This window comes from Phascolarctos cinereus, unplaced genomic scaffold (genome assembly GCF_003287225.1).
Source record: "Phascolarctos cinereus isolate Bilbo 61053 unplaced genomic scaffold, phaCin_HiC Scaffold_3;HRSCAF=262, whole genome shotgun sequence".
Classification (NCBI taxonomy): domain Eukaryota; kingdom Metazoa; phylum Chordata; class Mammalia; order Diprotodontia; family Phascolarctidae; genus Phascolarctos; species Phascolarctos cinereus.
Window position 1 is genome coordinate 40,752,376 of NW_027555736.1, and position 22,365 is coordinate 40,774,740.

Below are 22,365 nucleotides of genomic sequence, written 5' to 3' on the forward strand. Positions count from 1 at the left end.
CTCCAAGTATCCAATATTCCAATCAAGCTTCAAACTTAAAAGGAAATGTGGATGAGAAAATGTTGCCTTTGATACATTACTTATCAAAGTTTTTAATTCCAGAACAATTTATGAAACGAAACCCTACAACTTTCTTTTCTGTTATTTAATCTTTTTATCTAAAATGGTGGAAACGAAAAGACCAATCAACATTAGGGATAACAGAAAAGTTCAGCATCAAGCCATACTCTTTCCGCTCAAGGAAATAAAATGAAGAATGCCAAACTGTAGACCCAAGAGTTGTTTTAGCTAAAAAAGACTTCTGTTTCCACAAAATATAAAGTAGAAATGCATTGCTATTAAGTCATATGGTGGGTTTTCCACTAACTATTTAAGTGAATTTGAGAACTTTAACTTCTACGGGCCTCAGTTATCACATCTGTGAAATGAGGGAGTTGGACTACATGACCCTTCTAGCTCTAATCTATGCTCCCATGATCCCTTCTCAACTTACGATTCCTATAAAACTCTCCTTACCTTCCTCAAAGTCAGCATCTGGCTCAGATCAATTTCTTCTCCACCTTCTCCCATGCCTGCTGTGCTGAGCTCTGGGGGTGTCATCAAGGAGTCTAAAGTCCTACTAGGGGTTGGCCTGGTAAGGGTGCTTTGATTAGAAAAGTCACAAGAATGACAAATGGAGCAACACAGCCATCAACACACTCTTACAATGGCAGTGTTGATTTCATTCGTTTCCAGAGCAAGAGGTAGAAAAGAAGCGTGGGGGGCAAGAAGGAAGGAGGGCGGGAGATAGCAGGCAAGATGCATAGGGAGAAAACGGCCAGGGTGAGGTGAGGTAGGATCAGTTGGGTCTAGGGCAAGTTAAATACAATGGGCTCTCACCAATCAGGCTTCCTTAGCCTGAAGGAGGGAGTTCCACTGGCCCCAGGGAGGGAGTTCCAAAGGAGTTGTTTGATTCCCCACTCCCTTCCACGGATGGAGGATAATCAGCTGCAAAGTGCATGGCAAAAAGTTGACCAAAAGTGAAACATGGTCATCTTCAATAATTTTAACATCCAACAAGAAGCCCTTAAAAAAAAAAAACAACACTGGCCCCAGCTTCAGATCCCTTATCTCTTCAATTGCAATGACTTTGATCGCCCTATCACTTCAGTTACTCCAAGTATAATGGCAACATCACCCACCACTCTTTGGGGAGGGTTGCAGTACAATGGAGAGAGCATTAGGCTTGAAATCAGAAGACCTGAGTTTGCTTTCCAGCTGACACTACTTATGAGACCCTGGATAAATCACTTCAACTCTATGTGCCTCAGTTTCCTCACCTATAAAATCTAGATAAAGATCTTATAAAAACAGAGCCTCCTGCAGCTGTTGTTGCAGAAAAGCACTTTGAACATCTTAAAGCACAAGAGAAACAAGAATTATTCTTATCCCTCAGGATGACAGTATCTGCAAGATCTTGATCTTTTAATCTCCCTGCCTTCCACCTCTTCTCCTTACCTCCTAACTTTCCTGGTACTCCTGACAAACCTGCTCTTCCTCCTTATCCAGCTAGCTAGTACCCAGAGGCAGCATAATATCGTCCACAGGAGACTAGACTTGGACTCAGGAAGACCTGGATTCAAAACTTGCCTCAAACACTCATTAGCTGTGTGACCCTGGGCAAGTCATTTAACCTTTTCATGTCCACATTTCCTGATCTGTAAAACGAGGGGGTTAAAATATAAGGTCCTTTCCAGCTCTAAATCTATGACCCTACAAACCTTGACTTTTCCCTCTTCTCTCAGTCTATAGCCCTAGTTCATGCTTTATTCACCTCCCCACTCCGCTGGACCCCATGGACAGCCATTTCAAAGATGGAATCATCAGCACCCTAGAATCCGTTCCCTGTGACATTCTCTTCTAACCTCTTCCTTGCCCTGCTCCTCCAATGTTAATCTCCAACTCTGGATTAAGTCCAACATCTGCTTTTGCTATTTCTATGCTACCTACTATCCAGTAGGTTAAAAAAAGAAAGCCACCAACTGGTTCCACTGGGTTCCATGCTAGGCCGTTCAGCTGAGCCCTCAGCACTGCACAGCAATATTTTACTCATCATCAGTTGATTCCTGAATACATTTTCAGGTTAGGTTAATAAGCCTCTACTCTTCTCCAGTCCTCAACTGCATCTCTAATTCTGGACAAGCAAGGAAAGATATTGGGATAGTCCTGACTTTCTCTCCAAATTTTTTCTATTTTCTATATCTTCAGTCATTGAAGATGTTAAGCCTGGAGAAGAGATGATTGAGAGAAGACACTGCCTCTGTCCTATGCTTGGCACCAATGGACAGAGCAATGAGTAAAGATTGCAGAGGAAAATTTAGATGTGATATAAGATAGCTTCCCAATAATTGGAACAATACAAAAATCATATAGGCTGCCAGAGAACTCTGTGCCTGAGTAGGTCTTTAAGCTGAGGCTGGAGGACTCCTTGGTTAGAGGGATTATTATTGGGGTCTTTGCTAGCAACAACTCACATTTACATGAAGCTATGAGGTTTTACAAGACCTGAACTTCCATCTCACCTCCTCTGATACATCCTGGCTGAGTGACCCTCAGGCCAAAACACCTCACATATCTCAACCAGTTTCATCATTACAAAAAAGGGGAGGGGGGATTATTAACTCCTTCATTGCCAACTCATTCACTGCTAAAATCACAGGGTTCTTGGGAAAGTCAAATGACAGAATGGAATGCATGTAAAGCATTTCAATCTGTGTGTTGGGGAAAAACAAAACCCCCAACCTTTAAGAGGAATTCTCTGCTCCCCCAAACAACCCTGTAGAAATCTGAAAATAAACCAGTAAGAATCCTAACAAGTGAAAATCCAAGAGAAGCTTTGACTCTGGGTACCTCCATCCAGTTCAGGACTTTTAAAGCCTATAGAGACTGTAAACCTAAGACAAACCATGGAAGGCAGAGGAATAGCACACAAGCAGCAAAGAGCCACAGTGGAAACTGTGCCAAGGTCAAAACCAGGGCCCAGGCAGCCTGTTCCATGCCACAGCAAGACAGAAGGCTAGACCAATATCCAGGCAGCCTCTGCTCAATACTGTCAGAACCCAGACAGCCAGAACCTCCTCACACCTCAGTCACAGAAGGAAAAAACGACCAAGCAGCAAGGGAAGCAGCACATGGGATCCAAACAGGAGGCCTGCTACTGGTGAAGTAGACATCTAGATGGGGCCTGTCAGGGTCACACCAAGGAATGGAGATAACTAACTCCTGACTCACCCTACAAAACTAAGACTAAATCCTATAGGATTTAGGAGGGAAAAAAAGACCTTAACAGAATAAAAGATTTTTCAAGTCCTGATGAAGAAAATAGAGCTAAGCAGAAGCTCTTAAATGGAAACAGAGAGTAAAGAGAAAAACTAGGAAAGTAAAAACATTTGAGTATTTAGAAAGGCTCATATGGAATACTGTAAGAAAGGCTTACAATCTAATATGGGAAGAAGAAACATATGTCCCTTCAGAGCCCTATGTTTTCAATGGTCCTAGAAGGAGCCTAAATAAGAGAAACAGAAGGGAGGTAGTTTTGTGCTGTTCTGATGGTTTTAAAGAGAAAAAAAGAAGAGGAAGGAGAAAGGGAATTACACTAGGGAAGACAGGAAAAAGAAAAGGAAGAACTTACTACTCAGCTAGCTAAGTGGCACAGATAAAAAAAACCTTGGGCCTAGAGACAAGAGGACTTGAGCTGAAATCCAGCCTTAAGTACTTACTATATATGGCAAGTCACTTAACCTTTGTTGGCCTCAGTTTCCTCAATTGTAAAACAGGGATAATAATAGCATCTACCTCCCAGGCTTGTTGGGAGGATCAAATACGAACAATATTTGTAGAACACTTAGCACAGTGCATAGCACACAGTAGGCACTTAATAAATGTTTGTTCCCTTATTATCTTACATATGCACAGGATGAAGAATTTAAAAACATAAAAGAAAGACATACATACACACAAAAGAGTTTGGTGTAGAAATACATTAAACTCAACAGGGAAATAGGTAAGAACAGAAAAGGACAGAGAAGCTAACAGGGAAATCAGGATCATTGAGGAGTCACAAGCAAAACAATCTCACTTCAACATGGGAGGGTAGAGTGTGAAGAGGCTATTACAGGGGGAAAGGGGAGAGAAGGGGAAAGAGTTAACACCTGTGACTATCATCAGGGGAAGGGGAAAAAGAAGGGCAGGAGAACAAAACAGGGAAACAGATTATTTCAATTATATACTAGTGTTAAATACAATCCTCTTTCACTACCACTTTCTTAACTGTAAAGAGAGGGGTTGGGGACAAAGAAGAAAAAGCACAATAGGATAGGATGAAGGAAAATACACACTTAATCACAAATGTAAACATGAATGGGACAAACTTAACTCATAAAGTGGAAAATGTAACCAGTATGGATTAGAAAGAAAATCTAACTATAAATACTTAATATGTATGCACCAAATAACACTGCATGTAAATAAAGGAAAAGTTAATCAAACTAAAAGGAAAAATAGACACTGGAAAACTTCAATGAATCCCTTTTCAAATCTCAAGAAATTTAACAAAACAATCAGAAAGAAAGAAGTTAAAGATGTGTACATATTTTTAGAACGAACAGGATAAAATTCTGGTGATTACTGAATAGAAAGAGAAAGAAGTATACATATTTCTCAACTATGCACAGCACCTTTGTAAGAATTTAAGAGTATGCATTAGAACATTTTAAAATCTCACAAATACATAGAGGAAAGCAGAAATATTAAACACATTCTTTACTTATCACAATGCAATAAAAATTACATTCTGCAAAGGGCCTTGAAGAAAGGATTAAAATTCACTGTAGACTAAATAATCTAATCCTAAAGAATTGGTGGGTGAAAGAACAAATCATGAAAACAAAAGAAAATTTAATTAAACAAAATGACAATGAAACCATACACCAAAACTTTGGGGATAATAGTTAAAGTAGTCCTCAGGAGAAAATTTATATCTCTAAAAACTTTCACCAACAAGAGAGAAAGAACAGTTGAATTGGTCATGCAATTAAATAAAACTAAAAAAAGAAATTTTTAAAAAATCACCAAATGAGAAATTCTAAAAATCAAAAGGAGAGATTAGCAAAGCTAAAAGCAAAAATCAAAACCCTAACAAACTGATAAATAAAACCAGGGGCTAGGGATTTTTTAACATAAGATAAAAGCTGATTTTTTTTTTGATGAGAGGAAAACTAAATTGTCAGCCATCAAAAATTAAAAAGGAGAATTCATAATTTGAACATGAAACAAAAAAAAAACCTCTCTTGCCCAAATATATGCCAACAAAGCTGATAATTTGGGTGAAATGAATATTTTAAAAAATATATAAAATACAAGATTCAGAATAAGAAATAGATGATTCAAATAACACAAATTCAGGAAAAGAAACTGAATTATCCATAAAAGAATTCCTAAAGGAAAAAAACCCAGGACCACATGAAATAGATTCACAAGTGAATTCTATCAAACATTCAAAGAACAATTAATTCCAATGTTATGAAGTCTATTTGCAAAAATAAGAAAAGGGATCTCACAGAACTTCTATGATACAAATATAGTTCTGACACCTAGACCAGCGAGACACAAAGCAAACTACAAAATGAACATTAATACAAAAATATTAATTTTTTTAAATTCCCATTTTTAAAATGAGAAAATTGTAGCATAGGGAAGTTAAGTGATTTGCCCAGGATGAAATGGTGAATGCCAGAAACAGGATTTGAATCCCAAAATGGAACAGACTGCCTCAAGATTTCCCTGAAGAGTTCTTCAGGCAAAGGCTGGGACCACTTGATGTATGAATAGTAATGAGAATTTTGTTTTCAAGTACTGGTTGGTATAAATGGCTTCTGTGGTCCCTTCCAATTTAAAATTCTTTAATACTATGATTCTTTAATCACAGATTTCCTGATTCCAAGTCCAGTACTCTTTTTACTAGAACAAGCTTCAAGTAAAGTTGGACTAAATGAGCTCCCTTCTATCAGATTTTGTAATTCATCCTTTCCTCCTCTCCTTTGTCAAAATTATCACTCTTCCTTTCAATTAAAATATAGGAGAAAAAGCACTGAACGTGGATTCAAAAAGCTTGGGTTCAAATTTTTCCTCAATAATTACTAGGAGTTGGACAAACAAAACCAAAACAGCCATGATTAAAAGGGAAGCAGGAAACTTGGGAAAATTTTTTACATCAAATTTCTGATAAAAGCTTCATTTCTCAAAAATATAGAGAACTGAATCAAATTTGTAAGAATACAATTCATTCCTCTATTGATAAATGGTCAAAGGATACCGACAGGAAGTTTTCAGATGAAGTAATCAAAGCTATCTATAGTCATATGAAAAAATGCTCTAAATCACTATTGATCAGAGAAATGCAAATTAAAACAACTCTTAAGTACCACCTCATACCTAGCAGATTGGTTTATTATTATCACTGACAGAAAAGGAAAACGAAAAGTGTTGGAAGGGATGTAGAAAAATAACATCCCACTGTTGATGGAGGTGTGAGCTGATCCAACTACTCTGAAGAGCAATTTGGAACAACTGTACCCAAACGATTATACCCAAAGAGCTATAAAACTACATACCCTCTGACCCAGAAATACCACTCAGTACTAGTTTTGTATCCCAAAGAGATCAAAGAAAAAAGAAAAGGACCTAGATGTATAAAAATATCTACAGCAGCTTTTTTTGTGATGGCAAAGAATTGAACATTGAGAGGATGCCTATCAATCGGGGAATGGTGGAGCAAATTGGGGTATACGATTGTCATGGAATACTATTGTGCTTTAAGAAACAGCAACCTAAAAAAAAAAAAAGAAAGAAACAGCAAGATGCTTTCAGAAAACCTGGGAAGACTTACATGAACTAATGGCAAAGAGAAATGAGCTTAGAACCAGGAGAACATTGTACACAGTAACAGCAATACTGTTCAATGATCAATTTTGAATGACTTAGCTATTCTCAGCAACACAATGCTCCAAAACAAACAATTCCAAAGAATTTATGACAAAAAATGGTAGTCACCTCCAGAGAAAGAACTGATGGCATATGAACACAGATAGAAGCATGTTTTTTTTACTTTATTATTCTGGGTTTTTTGGTCTGTGTTTTCTTTTGCGATATGGCTAATGTAGAATTGTTCTGCATGACTATATGGGTATAATCCAATTCAAATTACCTTCTTAAGGAGAGGGAAGGGAAAGAAAGGAGGGAGAGAATTTGGAACTCAAAATTTTTTTTAAAATGTTAAAAATTTTTATTTACATGCAATTGAGAATAAAATAAAAATTAAATTTTAAAAAATTTACTAGTTGTATGACTATGGGCAAATTACTAACCCTCTCTGTCTCACAGGGTTGCTGTGAAGAAAGTGCTTTGTAAACAGATTATTATCAGTTATCTTCTCTTTCACACCATTTCACTTTCCTCCCAGCTCCTACCACTTTGCCTCTATCTCCCCAGTGCACTTGAATAAACTTTTGCAGAGCAAATGAAGAGATGCCACAAACAAAACTTCCTTCTGTGTCATGTTAGTTTCCCCTTCCTTTAACATTGCCAAATCTACCTTCCACATTTCTCACTTCATCACCTTGACTGAAACTCCCAAGACAAATCCAATGGCCTTTTCCTTTTGATATTTCTGCATCACTGGTCACTGTGTCTCTGTCTGGCATCTGTCCCCTTCTTTTCATTACCACTGCCACTACATTAATTCAGGCCCTCATTTGCTCATCTGAATTTCCTCCTAACTGGTCTTCCTGCCTCAAGTTTCTCCTCCCTACAAACCATCCTACACTTTACCAGAGAAATCTAACTAAATAAAATAAACACTGATTATAGCACCTCTTTCTTCAAAAGCTCTCCAAGGTTCTCCACTACCTACAAAAATAATTCTAAATTTGTTAGCCTAACATTCACCAGCAGGCCCATCCTACCTTATCTGGAAGATCTTATCTCCCATTACTTCCCTTCACACACCCTATGTTCCAGCCAAGCGGGCCAAACAGATGATGATGATGATGATAATACTGATGGTGATGACAGCACTTATAAAGCTATTTAAGGTTTGCATCACTGTGTTAATACTTTTGCTCATACATACTGTCCTCTATACCAGCTTCTCTCACACTCCTGACGACTCGCTGCCTGTCAAAATCATTTCCCACCCCTCCAACCTTAGCCTACTCAAAAGCAAACTCTGTAGCCTTCCTATCACAATCATCACTTTCTCCTTCACAACACTTCTGTGTGCACACTTTAAATCTGCCTCTGAATAAAAGCCTCTGGACTACAGGATCTGCGTCTTGTTCATCAATGTATCTCATTACCTCCAAGGTAGATGTTCCATAAATATTTATCCAAAATCTGGAACTCTTCATATCTTCTATCACCAAGACCTCCCTTCCCTCTAATCTCTTCTATCTCTAATGGCTCCTTCCCTTCTATATTTAAATACACTTAAGTCTCTTCTACCTTAAAAATGCTTGGCTTTACTGCTTCTCTAATTACCACTTATTTCTCTCCTTATCTTCAGTGAGAAATTACTCTAACAAAAGCCTTCACTGCCCTACTCTACTTCATCCCTACTTCAACTCCTCCACCCTGGCTTCCATCTACTGAAGCAGCTGTCTTCTCAGTTACTAAATGACTTCCTTTTAATCAAATATCATAATCTTTTATCAGTTCTGATCTTCCTGGATATCTCAGTGGCATCTCACACTTGACCTCTTCCTTCCAGAAGCACTCCTCCACACACTGCACTAACCATGTTTTCTTCCTACTTCTATTACTTCTTCTGCCTGTTTTGCTGGCTCCTCCTCTGCCTCCTCCTCCTAAACGTGGCCACCCTCCAAGGCAGTCCTAGATCGTCGGCTCTTTTTCCTCTTAACAAGTCTCTCATACCAGACACAGTCCACATTCATTACCATCTCTATGTTATTGCTAATGCTGCTCCCCTCATCAACTACCCTATCACACCTTGATTTTTCTCTCCTCTAAACTAGTAGTGAATTTATTATGTTTATTGCACAATTCAGCACCTGATTATCTCATTTCTTGTTCTCCTCCTACTTCTTCCAAGGCTTGCCTCCTCAAAAATACTGCAAACTTTGGAAACAAAAAACACATCTCAGATACTACTCTACTGCTCACAGCCCTAACATAATGATGAGCATTAGTAGATGCTCAACAATTATTTCTTCATTATCAAATCTCTCACAGGAGGCAATAGGCAAACTAGCAAAGGCATCGTCAAAAAAAAAATTATGCAATAATGCACTTTTGCAAAAGAAGCATGACTAAACTTCACCGTCAAGAAAGGCCAGAAAAAACAACGAATGATCAACATTCAAAATCAACTCTCAATTATCTACACTAAAGGAGTGAAGACACTGAGTAATGCAAGAACAAAAGATTATTCAAAATTGTTTATGTTTTGCTTCAGAATTCCTTTACAACTTAAGCAGTCTATAACCAACTTCCTACAGGACAAGGTAAATTAGCCTGGAACCTGAGTTGTGGGAGAGTTAGAGGCTACAGATAATCAACAAAGTGGATAAATAAGGAGTGTGAAAGTATTTGTTCTTCATCCAAATTTGCCCAAACAGCCCACTCCTCACCCTCAAGGAAAAAAGCAAATGCCCCCCAAATCCATTACTCTGTTATACAGCAAGCTACAAGGTTTTCAGACTTCAAACCCTGACTCTCCTTTAAGACAAGCAGTAACTATCACTCTCCTTAGAGCATGCCTCCCAAGAAAGCAGCCAAAATCTGTTCAGTATAAACACAGCTGCTTCCTCAATACCAACTACGCCAAATATTATGAACCTCTTATTTCATATCATCCTTGAATAGGTTAAGAAGGGCCTGGCAATCATTTCTCAAATATACAGAGAGAGAACTGAGTCAAATCTGTAAGGATACAGGACATTCCCCAACTGATAAATGGTCAAAGGATATGAACAGGCAGTTTTCAGATGAAGAAATTAAAGCTATCTATAGTCACATGAAAAAGTGCTCTAAATCACTACTGATTAGAAAAATGCAAATTAAAACAACTCTGAGATACCACCTCACACCTCTCAGATTGGCTAATATGACAGAAAAGGAAAATAATAAATGCTGCAGAAGATGTGGAAAAATCGGGCCACTAATGCATTGTTGGTAGAGTTGTGAACTGATCCAACCATTCTGGAGAGCAATTTGTAACTATGCCTGAAGGGCAATCAAACTGTGCATTCCCTTTGATCCAACAATACCACTACTAGGTCTGTATCCCAAAGTGATCATGAAAAATAGAAAAGGACATATTTGTACAAAAAATATTTATAGCAGGTCTTTTTGTGGTGGCAAAGAATCGGAAACTGAGGGGGTGCCCATCAATTGGTGAATGGCTGAACAAGTTATGGCATACAAATGGAATGGCATACTATTGTCCTTTAAGAAATGATAAGCAGGTCGATTTTAGAAAAATCTGTAAAGATTTACATGAGCCAATGCTAAGTGAAGTGAGCAGAACCAGGAGAACACTGTACACAGTAACAGCAACATTGTGCAATGATCAACTATGATTGATTTAGCTCTTCTCAGCAATAGAATGATCTAAGAGAACTCCAAAACACTCATGACAGAAAATGCTACCCACCTCCAGAGAAAGAACTATGGAGGCTGAATGCAGATCGAAGCAGACGATTTTCACCTTTTTTGTGGCTTCTCCCTGTCATTCTGTTTCTTTTTTCACAACATGACTAATGTGGAAACGTTTAAATGACTGCTTGCCTTCTTGGGGCAGGGCAAATAGAGAAGTGGAGGAAGAAAATATTTGAAACTCAAAATCTTATTTTAAAAAAAGATTGTTGAAACCTATCTTTACGTGTAATTGGAAAAATATTATTTACAAAAAAAAAAGATCTACAATGCCTACCTCATGAGGTTGTTGACAATGTTAAATTCAATGTCATATTAAAGCATACTGCAAAACATTAAAAAAAAGAAGAAGGGTCTGGCAAACTCCAATTGATGTCACTAAGGAATAGTTAAGCCATACATTTCTAAAACAATTTCAAAAGTGACTGCCACCTTTTTCTGCAAGAAATTCTCCAAGCTCAGCCCAGAGAACCAATAATTTTCATAGAGCACTTTAAAGTTTACAAAACACTTTGCTCACAATGAGCTTAAGAGGAAGTGTAAATACCATAATTCTCATTTTACAGAGAGGAAACTCAGATTCAAAGGGATGAAGAGGCTTGCCTGTGTAATTTTAGAAGCAGGATTCAAACCCAGGGCTTCCACCTCAGAGCTCAGCTCACCTTCTGCTACAAGGCAGAAACAAGAGACCAAAAAATCCCTCCGTGATACCTAAAAACCAAGAAAACTTCAGGAGAGCCATTCTCATTTTTGAGACAATTATAATTATTCAAATGAAGGCAATAATACATTAAGATTTATAAAATGTTTTCCTCACAGCCACCACACAATGGCTTACAGAGTCTATTTCAAGAGTCCTTCCAGTCCTTTATGTTTGTGTGTGTAATAGCTCCATTTATTGATCAATTTAATATGTGGACTCAGATTCTAACACTACTTTTCCATCTTTCAAGTTAACATGCCATGTGTTTTTTCTATTTCCCATCTTTCTTCTCTAATTTTCCCCCATGCCCTTCTTTCATTGCTCAGTTGTTTCCCATATAGAATTTGGTAACAGGCCTTTTACATCAACAAAATTAATGACCTCTAATAGAATTACTGACGACTCTCCCTACCTTAAGAACAATTACATATCACAACAGTATCAACTTCCTCTGCATCAAGCTCCATGATGCTTATGAAAAGACTAGAACTTTCTCAAGACCCAAACACATCTGCCACAGACAAGAGCCAAACCCTTGGTTGGCAACTGCCTCTCTCCATCACTCCTGCTTTTAGTTACTCTTTCCAGTGACTCAACAGGAAGGTATTCAGAGTAAAGAAGAAATAGAGGCCTTTAGACAAGACTTTTCCTCCACCCACAGCCCCCAAAATATAGTTCTTTGCCACATGATCGAACAGTTTCCCATCCAAATTGCCACTCCCGTCTGTATGAGGTCACCAGTTAAAGAACAAGAAGCTGGGGAAGCATCTTTCTGCTAGAGAAGGAAGCGGAGCCAAAAACGAAAAAACAAAAAAACCCAGACTATTCTGATGGAAAGCAATTAGGGGCCCCTCTTACCTGCCACAGAAAAAAGCAACCACTACAGCTACTTTCAGAGAGATACTTATTGAACAGGAGAAGTGAGGTTAGAAAGGAAGTTAACCCTTCAAACATCTCAGAACCAGTTTGGGAACTGGAAATGAGAAGATTCAGGGAATACATGACAGCTGTCCTCAAGAATCTGAACTGCATTCATGGCAAAATGGGTTTAGAAAGGTTCTGACTGGCATCAGAGGAACAATGGTAGAAGTAGCAAAGAGGTCAATATGAGCTTGATAGGAGGAAAAATCTCCTGGTCATTAGACCAGGAAAGGGAAATTAGGGAAATATTAAGGGAAATATTAGGTCCTTAGGATATATTAGGTCCCCTCCAAAGGAGGTTTTCAAGAAAATGATAGATAACCACTTGGTGGTTATGACCTAAGAGAGGATTCTTGTTCAGAGACAAGATGACCTCTAAAGTTCTTTCCAACACTCATTCAAAGACAAGCTGTCCTCGTACTAGGGTCCCTATAGCCACCACTTCCCAGTCTTTTCCCAGTCAACCAGAAAGTACTATAAAAGCATGCTATAAACCTGAACAATTTATTAAGTTTTAATTGAATACCTTTATGCTTTGTTTATGATCAGTACTGTCAGGCACTTTAGTGCATAAAATAGGAAAACACGATCAGTGTCCACAAGAAGCTTACAATTTATCTGGGGAGACCAAACTCCCTTTGTGACAAATTAGAGAAAAAAACAAGCACAAAACGAGTAGGGGGAAAAACTATTGAAGGCACAATGTGGTGGAAACAAACAAGAACTCAGCATTTCAATACTCTCTCCACCACTAAAAACTGTAGCTGTATGAACTCCAGCAGAACACCTGGCATCTCTAGGCCTCAGGTGCCTCACACTAAAGTGGAGATTAGGCCATGAAGTCAACTTTTAAGATCCATTCCAACTTTAAGACGTGGGATCATACGGTATGGATGAGTACAAAAGGAATGAGGAGAAAGATGACATCCTTGTGTGTAGGGTTTGCTGGGGAAAGGCTCAAAGACGTGATAGAATTGGTGGAGCTTTGATGAGTAGATAAAATAAGGCTAGTTAAATAGAAGAGGATAGGACTCATCATTCCTTCAAAGCCAGCTCCCCAGCAATGCCATTTTAGAACTCATAAACAGTACAATAAAGTGGCTTGAGGACCCAGCTGGGAGTCAGGAAGGCCTAACTCCCAATCCCACCTTTGACAAAACAAGCCTTGTAAGTCAACATCTGTGCCAGTCACTCAGTTATTGAACAGCTATTTCCTCCTCTGTGAAACAGAGGGAATAAATGCAGGCCTCCCCCACAGAGCTGGTATAGTCTCAAATGACACCTTGTATAGAAAAAGCACATTGAAAACTTCTAACAGCTATAAAAGTTTCGGTTATCATCAAACTAGAAAGTGTTTAACCTAGAAGAAATTAATCAGCTCTTCATAGGAAGGTTGAGCAGCCTGTGTTAAAAAGGCTTTTTAACACAAAACTCTAAAATTCTCACTTTTTTATTTCAACAGTATAGCCTTGTAGACAAAATCAACAAAACCATACAGCAATTTGCTGGCTCTGACAGCAAAATACAAACACGAATATTCTATAGTTGCACAAATTGGTAATTACTTTTTGCTTCTTGGTTATATAAATCAGAGATAAAATGTACAAGTACATTAGTAATTAGGCTACTGTCAAATAGCACAAGGCAAATTACCACCAGCTTTCGGTATTAATAAAAGTACAGTAAGCTGTAAAATTAAGAAAATTAACTTTTCTTCTTCAAAACAAACCACTAACCAAATTCTTCATTTAAGTTTTTTTAAGTTTCCTTAATTTGCATCCTGCAAAACCACAGATTAACCCTAATAGAGGGGCTTTTACAAAGCAGAAGCCACAGTGAAGGGACCTGATCTGGCCAGCTAAAAGCTTTATGCTGCCCTCCTCCAAGGGGCACAATCCTGCAAATGAGCTACAGATATAGTTTCTAAGCAACAAAGACTCAAAGCAAACCAACACTACCCATCATATGAGTCACCTCCAGACCGTCTCACTTTGCCTACCAGCTCTATCTGGCACAAACACTTCCTGTCAGGGAGTTCAGGAAGCAGCCTCAACCTGCAACACCCAGGAATTTGTCAGAGGTCAGCCTCTGAGTACATCACCAAACAGTACAGTGTACCAGTACCCAGGAAACACGAGCAGCAATCAAACACAGAAGACGATAAAATTCTACCAGGGAAAACTGAAGTACTCTCAACAACAGCTCCGATAAACACATGGGTATCCTTATCTCAAAGAATCACAGCATGCCAGAGAAGAAAGGGTCAACAGTGCACATTTTCAAAGAAATACAAATCCAATTCCTAGTCAAGCGTCTGTGCCTAATCAGTGCACTGGAAACATCATATAATTCTAGGTCAAACCTACTGCAGGCACATTATATATGGTATGTTAACATCCCATATATCCAAAAGCCTATTCAATACAGCCCACCTCTCCACTCTCACCCACTTCAATGCTACTCCAGAGTCCTCAAGCTGCCCTGAGTTGTGTGTGTCACTTCATGACTAACATATGGGAACTATATGACCCAACATCTCCTTCCTTCTCCCTCAAGTAGCTGAAGCACACAGCCTTTTCCTCTGTCTTTAACAAGGGTGTAAGTAGTGAGTTACAGGCTCATGTGTCTTTTTCTCTTTCTCGCTTACATACACACACACCCCATACACCCCCAACTCCCTTCTTCCTTCTCTCTTCCTCAGTTACCCCGGGAAAAATCTCTCCCTCTTTGTCCCATTTACAAAATAAATGACCACTGCTGCTAAGCATAAGAAAGGTGTAGCAATATGCCTCCATTATAGGAAAGAAAATAATAATTTTAAAATTTTTAATTTGTATTGATTGCATTTGTCTTTATAACATTTTCATTTCAGAAAATATCCCTTTCCCCATCCCTAAAAAGCGAGGAATCAGGGCAGCTAGGTGGACAGAGCTCCTCCCTTGGAGTTAGGAGGACCTGAGTTCAAATCCGGCCTCAGACACTTAACACTTACTAGCTGCGTGACCTTAGGCAAGTCACTTAACCTCGACTGCCTCACCCCCCCCCAAAAAAAAGTGAGGTATCTCTTGTAACAAAGAACAGGAAAGAGAAAAAATAATACAGCAAAACTAAACAACACATTAACAGAGTCTGACAGCAAAGTACTGTGCCACCCTCATCGTCTACCATATCTGGAAAGAAAAAAAGGAAGGAAGGAAAGAAGCACAGAAGGGAGGGAGGAAGGAAAAGAAAAAAAGAAGGGCATTTTCTCTTCTGTCTGGTCATTATAAATACAAGAATTCAGTTTTATTTGTTTTGGTTCTTCCTGTACTGGAGATATTGTTTCCCTAATTCTGTTTACTCACTCTGCATCAGTTCACATAAGCCTTCTCATGAAAAAAAGTCATAAATTTTAAATTAAATTTGAGGGCAATGAATGTGGAGTTAAAAAGTCTTCTTTTGAACCCTTGTATTAAGAGTGTGGGGGAGGGGGGTAGTTAGATGGCGCAATGGATAGAGCACCAGCCCCGGAGTCAGGAGGACCTGAGTTCAAGTCTAGCCTCAGACACATAGCACTCATTAGCTGTGTGACTCTGGGCAAGTCACTTAACCCCAATTGCCTCACACACCAAAAAAAAAAAAATAGTTAAAAGAAAAAAAAAAGAGTGTGGGTGAGACACTTTAACGAGTCACTTTACCTCACTAGGCCTCAGTTTCCCCACTTGTAAAATAAAGGTGTTAGACTACATGATCTCCAAGGTACCTCCCACCCCTATATCTTATGATTTTATGTTCCTATGACAGCAAACTCTCAGAGTCAACCTGTACACACCTTTAAATACCCAACAAACTGCAACAAATAAAAATTTTTACAACTGTCCACTGAAAAAATATTTCGGCTATACTGAATTAAACAGGCTTTTGTGAACTAGCCTGGGAACCTAACCACCTGGGGTCCAAAGACTGGTTCTCAGCTATGAGACCTTGGGTAGGTCATAGAACTCCTTAAAGCTTCAACTTCTTCATCTGTAAAATGGGAATAATGGTACGTGTTCAGCCTCCCTCACGTAGCTATTATAAGAATCAATTAGGATAACTATAAAATACCTTATAACCATAAAGAATGACATAACTTTTAACAACTCTTATTAAAAACATTGTTTCTACAGAAAATGAGCTTGAAGCTTTTAACGACACATCCATTTGCAGGTGAGAGCAATCTATACTAGCTTTGACCAGCCAGGGCACCAAGATTTGTTTTTATGGGAGAAGATGGTAGTCTCTCTCAGTGACACCAGCCTAAGAGATTAGAAGGTTGCTCCCAAGCTTCTTAACTGCCCTGAATAGATGAACTTATTGAAATACTTCTGGGCCTGGCTGTGTTTTCAGCCTGCATTCCAGTCCCAACTGGGTCACTAACTTAAGAGTTTTCTTGCGCAAGTACTTCATCTCTCTAGCCCCCAATTTCCTCATATATCAAATCAGAGATTGTGGGTCAGATTACCTCAAAGGTCTCTTTCACCTTTGTAAGTCTATACTTGTGTCACTTACTCCCCACTGTGTAAAGAAGCATCTTCTAATGTTATGGGACACTCACCACTTCTGATAGCACAGAAATGGCGGAACAGGTCAGTTTATCTTACCCATACCTTCATGATATCACAGACTTCAATCTTTAAGTAACTTAACTCTATTATGTTCATGGAGCCTGGCTTGAATGATCACCACTCTAAGCTGTCTTATAAACTCCCACTGAAGATTTCCAGATGTTACTACAGACTCATTCAAGAAGACAGGACACTTGGAGACCACAGGCCCTCCAAGAATCAGTCCTAGAAAGATGTGCTCTTCTCAGCATTGCTAAACTCAGTGTCTCACAAAGCAGTTGCTAGTTCTGGGCAGCGTCTGGACCACCGAGTCAGAATGAGAAAAACTCTGACCTGGTGCTGGCTAGTGGGTCTACCTGGATTTCCCTCCCAAGTATACAACAGTGAGGAGATCACTCTAGTTGGGAAAGCCCAGCTCTGCTAACATTACTCCTCTACTCAATACCCTTTTTTTTTTTTTGGTTAGGCAATGGGGTTAAGCGACTTGCCCAGGGTCACACAGCTAGTAAGTGTTATGCGTCTGAGGCCAGATTTGAACTCAGGTCCTCCTGAATCCAGGGCTGGTGCTCTAACCACTGCACCACCTCGCTGCCCCCTCAATACCCTTAAATAGTTTTCCCTTGCTTACAAAACGAAGCGTACAATCCTGATCAAGTACTTTCACAATCTGAGCTCCACCTGCTCTTCCAGCCTCTCTCCTCATCCCAACCAGACTAGTCCCCATTCTTCTCTTGCCACCTCCAGTTTTCATACCTTTGCTCACGCTTCCACTATGCACCAAACAGACTCCCTAGCCCACTTCCACATTCTGAAATTCTTCTCTTCAGCGCCCAATCCAGCTGCTGCCTCCCCCATGAAGCTTTCCCTCACCAACCCCAAACCCACAGAAGTAAAGTTGATTTCGTCCTCCTCAAAGTTCTTATAGCACTGTGAATTGCCTCACTTTCCCTTACAACAATTATTTGTGTGGCTGTCCTTCCCCACTTTTATAAGTCTGAAAGAATCACAATCTGTCTTTGTATCTCCTGTGCCCTGCAAACATTAGGCACTTAATACAGCCTTAGTGAATGGATGGATTTATGCACAAAACCGAATTTGTTCATAAGCAATGATAGCTTCCAGAATCAGATGAACACTTACAGGTAAGCAGTAGGAAATATTTTTCCAAGTAGCTCAATTTGAAAAGAGTAAACCCCTGAAGAACCATGTACAAGAAAGACTTCATAGGAAAAGGTGGCCCTCAGCAAAGAATTGGAAATCAGAGGCACGCATATCAATTTGGGAATGGCCGAATGAGTTGTTATACGTGAATATAAAGGATATACATGTTATACATAAATACAAAGTAAGAAATGCTGAGCAGGTCGATTGCAGAAAAACCTGGAAAGACTTACATGAACTGATGCTGAGTGAAGGGGGCAGAACCAGGGGAACATTGTACACAGAACACTGTTCAATGATCAACTATGACTGACTTAGCTCTTCTCAGCAATACAATGATCCAAGACAATCCCAAAAGACTCATGATGGAAGAACTATAGAGTCTAAATGCAGATCGAAGCATATTATTTTCACTCTTTTTTGTTTTTTTTTCTTTCTTGTGGTTTTTCCCTTTTGTTCTGATTCTTCTTTCACAAAATGACTAATGTAGAAATATGTTTAATATGATTGTACATGTATAACCTATATCAGATTGCTTGCTGTCTTAGGGAGAGGAGAGGGGAGGGAAACAATTTGGAACCCAAAATCTTATAAAAGTGAATGTTGAAAACTTAAAAAAAAAAAAAAGAAAGAAAGAAAGAAAAAGGGCCACCTCTTATGCTAGAAGTCCAAAACCTAAGACCTGATTAGAAAAGAAAATGTTCTAAAGGGAATAAAGTATGGTTAACAGATCTCAGAGGGAAGAAACTTGGAATCTAGTCCTAATTCTCCCCCCAACTAGTTAGAGAGAGGTCCTTCGAGAGGTGGGAGCCTGAACTAAATTGATCTGTGAGGTTCCTTCAAACTAACCCTAAGCTCATTCACCCACAGGTACACATCCCAAAGAGAAGTTCACAACAAACCAAGTTCCTTGTCCCAATTTGTTACCAACCACCTTTTCCTTACCTCTTTGCTTCCTCTAGGTGACAAAGGTACTCATAAGCCACATTCTGACGTCTCCTCTCATCCATCTCCTCTGCAGTGAGCCTTTCATTATCCAAGACAGCTACAAAATAAGAAAAATTATATAAATATGTAAATCTGTAGCTTTCATAAGAGATGTAAGAAGCCAGATTAGTGGGCCCTGCTTCAGCTCAGTAACTTCCCACTCCCCTTGGCATCAAGTACTGCCAGGTATAATATAATGCCCTTATTCATGTAAGAACATTGGGCCTCACCTATATTATTTTTATCATTTTTGTCAAAATATGGTAACATAGGCATATATCTGACTCGGCATTTTACTGGTGTTGATGAACTTTTATCCACAGCAGCCTAATATATGAGAACCCTATTTCCAGTGCATAACTTGAAACTAAAACCCCTACATCTTCAAAAGGCATAGCCTCTTTCAAAAAAAAAAAGGGGAACTAGGTTGGGTCTCCCTCTTCCCCTGCAGAACAAATATAATAACGTCCAAAACCCTAGGAAAGCAGAATTACTTGACAGATTGAATAAGGAAGCAAGTTCCTTCCCTTCCACTTTATTACTTTCAAGATCCTGGTAAAAAGAAAACTATGCTCAGTACATTTCAGAATCAAGCTTGGATGTAAGAGAGCTTTGAGAAGGCACCTCCCAACCTCCTCCCTTTGCAGAAAATGGAAAACTATGGTGCAGCACACTGCACGTAACTTAAAACTCTCTTACTACATTGGCTAGTTTGGTAAACTGTTTTTTCCCTAGCTTTGTTATTCTTTGACTGAAGTGACGACACTCTGAGGGAAAGCTGGGACACACCGGCAAATATGATTGAAATAAAGAGAAATCAGTAACATTTTATTTTTCCTAAAGACCTAGAATCACAGAATACAGACAACTCATGTGATCGAGAGATCATCTGCTCCAATTCTCTCATTTCACAGCCAGAACCTTGGGTCTCCTGGTTGCACTAGTCCCCGAGTCTTTTCACCACACCAAGATGCCCGCGTCTCTAAAGTGCAGGGGTCCAGGGCTCTTTTCAGCTCCCCAAAATGTGCCTTCCATCAGTTCTCATCCCTCCTCATGGGGCAATTCTTTCTCTTTTTGGTGTTAGGGGCTCCTGAGGCCGTCTGAGGAGACCTATGGCCACCCTTCTCCAAAAGTGGTTTTTAAATGGACAGAATACACGAGATCACAAAGTTAATAAACTGATTGAAACATTTAGCGACGGTTTTAAAAAGAAGTCCAGAGACCCTTGTTCTCAGGCTGCATCGAGAAGAAACCAAGCTCTGCCTCCGTCAGTCAGTCCCCCAGTCCCTGGGGGCTTTCCAGGGTCCCAAGGAAGGTCTTCCAAAGCCACGCAAAGCAGCCGAGCCTGGCGCGGAGGGCATCTGAGCCCCCGAGAATTTGGGTGACCTTGGCCAAGCCGCTTTCGGCCTCGCGGGTCTCAGTTTCCTCCGCCGGAGGATGGGCGGGCGAGGCAGAGACCTAGTCAAGCTTGGCCCTCTCGGGGGGGCTGGAAGCCCTCCACACCCCCCCCCCAGCCCGGCCAGCCTGGCTCCATCTGACACACGGAAGTGTCAGCACGGGCCCCTCCCGGGGTGGGGCCTCGGCCCAGAGGCGTAATCGGGGAGGGGGCCGGGACCGGGCCCGCACTCCGGACCGGCCCTGCCCTTCCGGGTCGGAGCGGCGCGGCCCCAGCAGGAGCCGAGCCACCTTCGCCTTGGGCCGGCCAGGGCGCGAAGGGGCCGGGCCGCACCCGGCTCGCCCTCCCAACCCAGCCCGACCCCGGACTCACAGCCATAGTGCGGGCGGACCACCCCCAGCCCGTCGACTTCGTCCGCGGTGGACATGGCTGCAGGAGCGAGATTTTCCGGGCGAAGCCTCTCCGCGGGCGGCGTAGCGCTTCCCGGGCGCGGCAGGGGCAGCGACAGCGGCGGAGGCGCGCTGGGTGTGACCGTGCCCGCGCCCGCGGCCCCGCCCCGACCCCACCGCCCTGAGGGGAAGGAGGCGGGGCCCGCGCGGCCCGGCCCCGCCCACTCCTCCCCTCCCTCGCCCTCCAGGGGCAGGAGGGCGGCCAAGGCCAGGGCGGCGCCGCCTACGGCGGCTGAGCCATCCCAAACTTGCTCGGCTCCGTCCGCGCGCTCCGCGGGCTACGTGTGCTCGCTGTCTTTGCCCTGTCTTCCTCACTCCGCGATGTCCCGGGTGCGCCCCGGCCTTCCGCGACCTGCGCCTGCGCCTGCGCCCACTGGGGTTGGGGGTGGGGCGCTCCGGGGAGCCCGTGGTTAAATTTAAAATGAGATCCCCTCGGAAATTGGCGGGCTCGGCAGATCCACCGATCGGGACTTGACATCTTGTTTTTCGCTGGTGATGGAGAAAATGCTACTAATGGGGGAGGGTGCCGGCGCTTATTAAGCGCCCGTGCACTCCACAAATATTACCTCCTTTGAGCTTTCCGTAATGCAGAAGAAACTTAAAAGCGTACCCTCCTACTTTTTCGGGGAGAGCCAGGTGTTAAACATTTACCACCTTCCCACCCCCGGTGCTCCCTTCCGCGGAGGTCGTGGGGGCTTCGTGCAAGACCGGTGGCCCTCCGGAGGCAGAACTGCCAAGTCCCACTCCACCGGGGCCGTGGGGGCGGGGAGAAAGCCTGCACCTGCACCTGCAGCGCCCCATCGCGTCACCATTCGCACTACCCCTCGTCACCATCCTCATCCACACCCTCCTTATCATCACACAGTGCAATAACTCTTTACACGCCTTAGCCTATTTGAACCTCACAACATTATCGTTATCGTCCCCATTTTGACAGAGAAGGCAACTGAGTCTCAGAGAGGTTAAGAGACTTGTCCAGGGGCTCCGGGATAATAAGGGTCGGAGTCAGGATTCGAACTTAGGTCTTCTTCCAGACTTGATGTCAGGGATCCAGCGCTATAGTCACTGCCCCACTTAGCAGGATTTCCTCTCCTTTTAAAATGGGATGATTGGCTGTATGACTGTGTAAGGTCCCTTCTAGCTCTGGGTCAGTCATCAAACGAGATAATACAGGGTGTCCCAGAAGTCTTAGGGCAGCTTTAAGTTAAGTGACTGCTGAAACACTAAAACTTTTGGGACACCCTGTCTACGTAAAGCACTTTGCTTTATAAAAACACTTGTGTAGAGCTTCAACACTATATAAATGCCAGCTATTATTATCATCCAACGACAAAACTCATCACCCCCCTCTAAAGGTATCAGGATTATAGGACTATACTATAATATTATATATGATGGGCTAGGTGGCCCAGTGGATAGCCTGCTGGGCCTGGACTCAAAAAGACTCATCTT

At 41.2% G+C, this 22,365-nt stretch overlaps 1 protein-coding gene across 1 annotated transcript in view; it reads right to left on the bottom strand.

The window, feature by feature from the left end:
- Nucleotides 1–21,007, bottom strand: part of IQGAP1 (IQ motif containing GTPase activating protein 1) — a 113,568-nt gene extending 92,561 nt beyond the window's left edge. Inside the window, exons 1-2 of the mRNA XM_020994730.2 lie at nt 20,837–21,007; nt 19,027–19,126 (exon numbers count right to left, since the gene is read on the bottom strand). Coding sequence (XP_020850389.1) covers nt 19,027–19,126; nt 20,837–20,891 — 155 coding nt within the window. The 5' untranslated portion in view covers nt 20,892–21,007. The remainder of the gene's footprint in view (nt 1–19,026; nt 19,127–20,836) is intronic.
- Nucleotides 21,008–22,365: the final 1,358 nt, after the last annotated feature.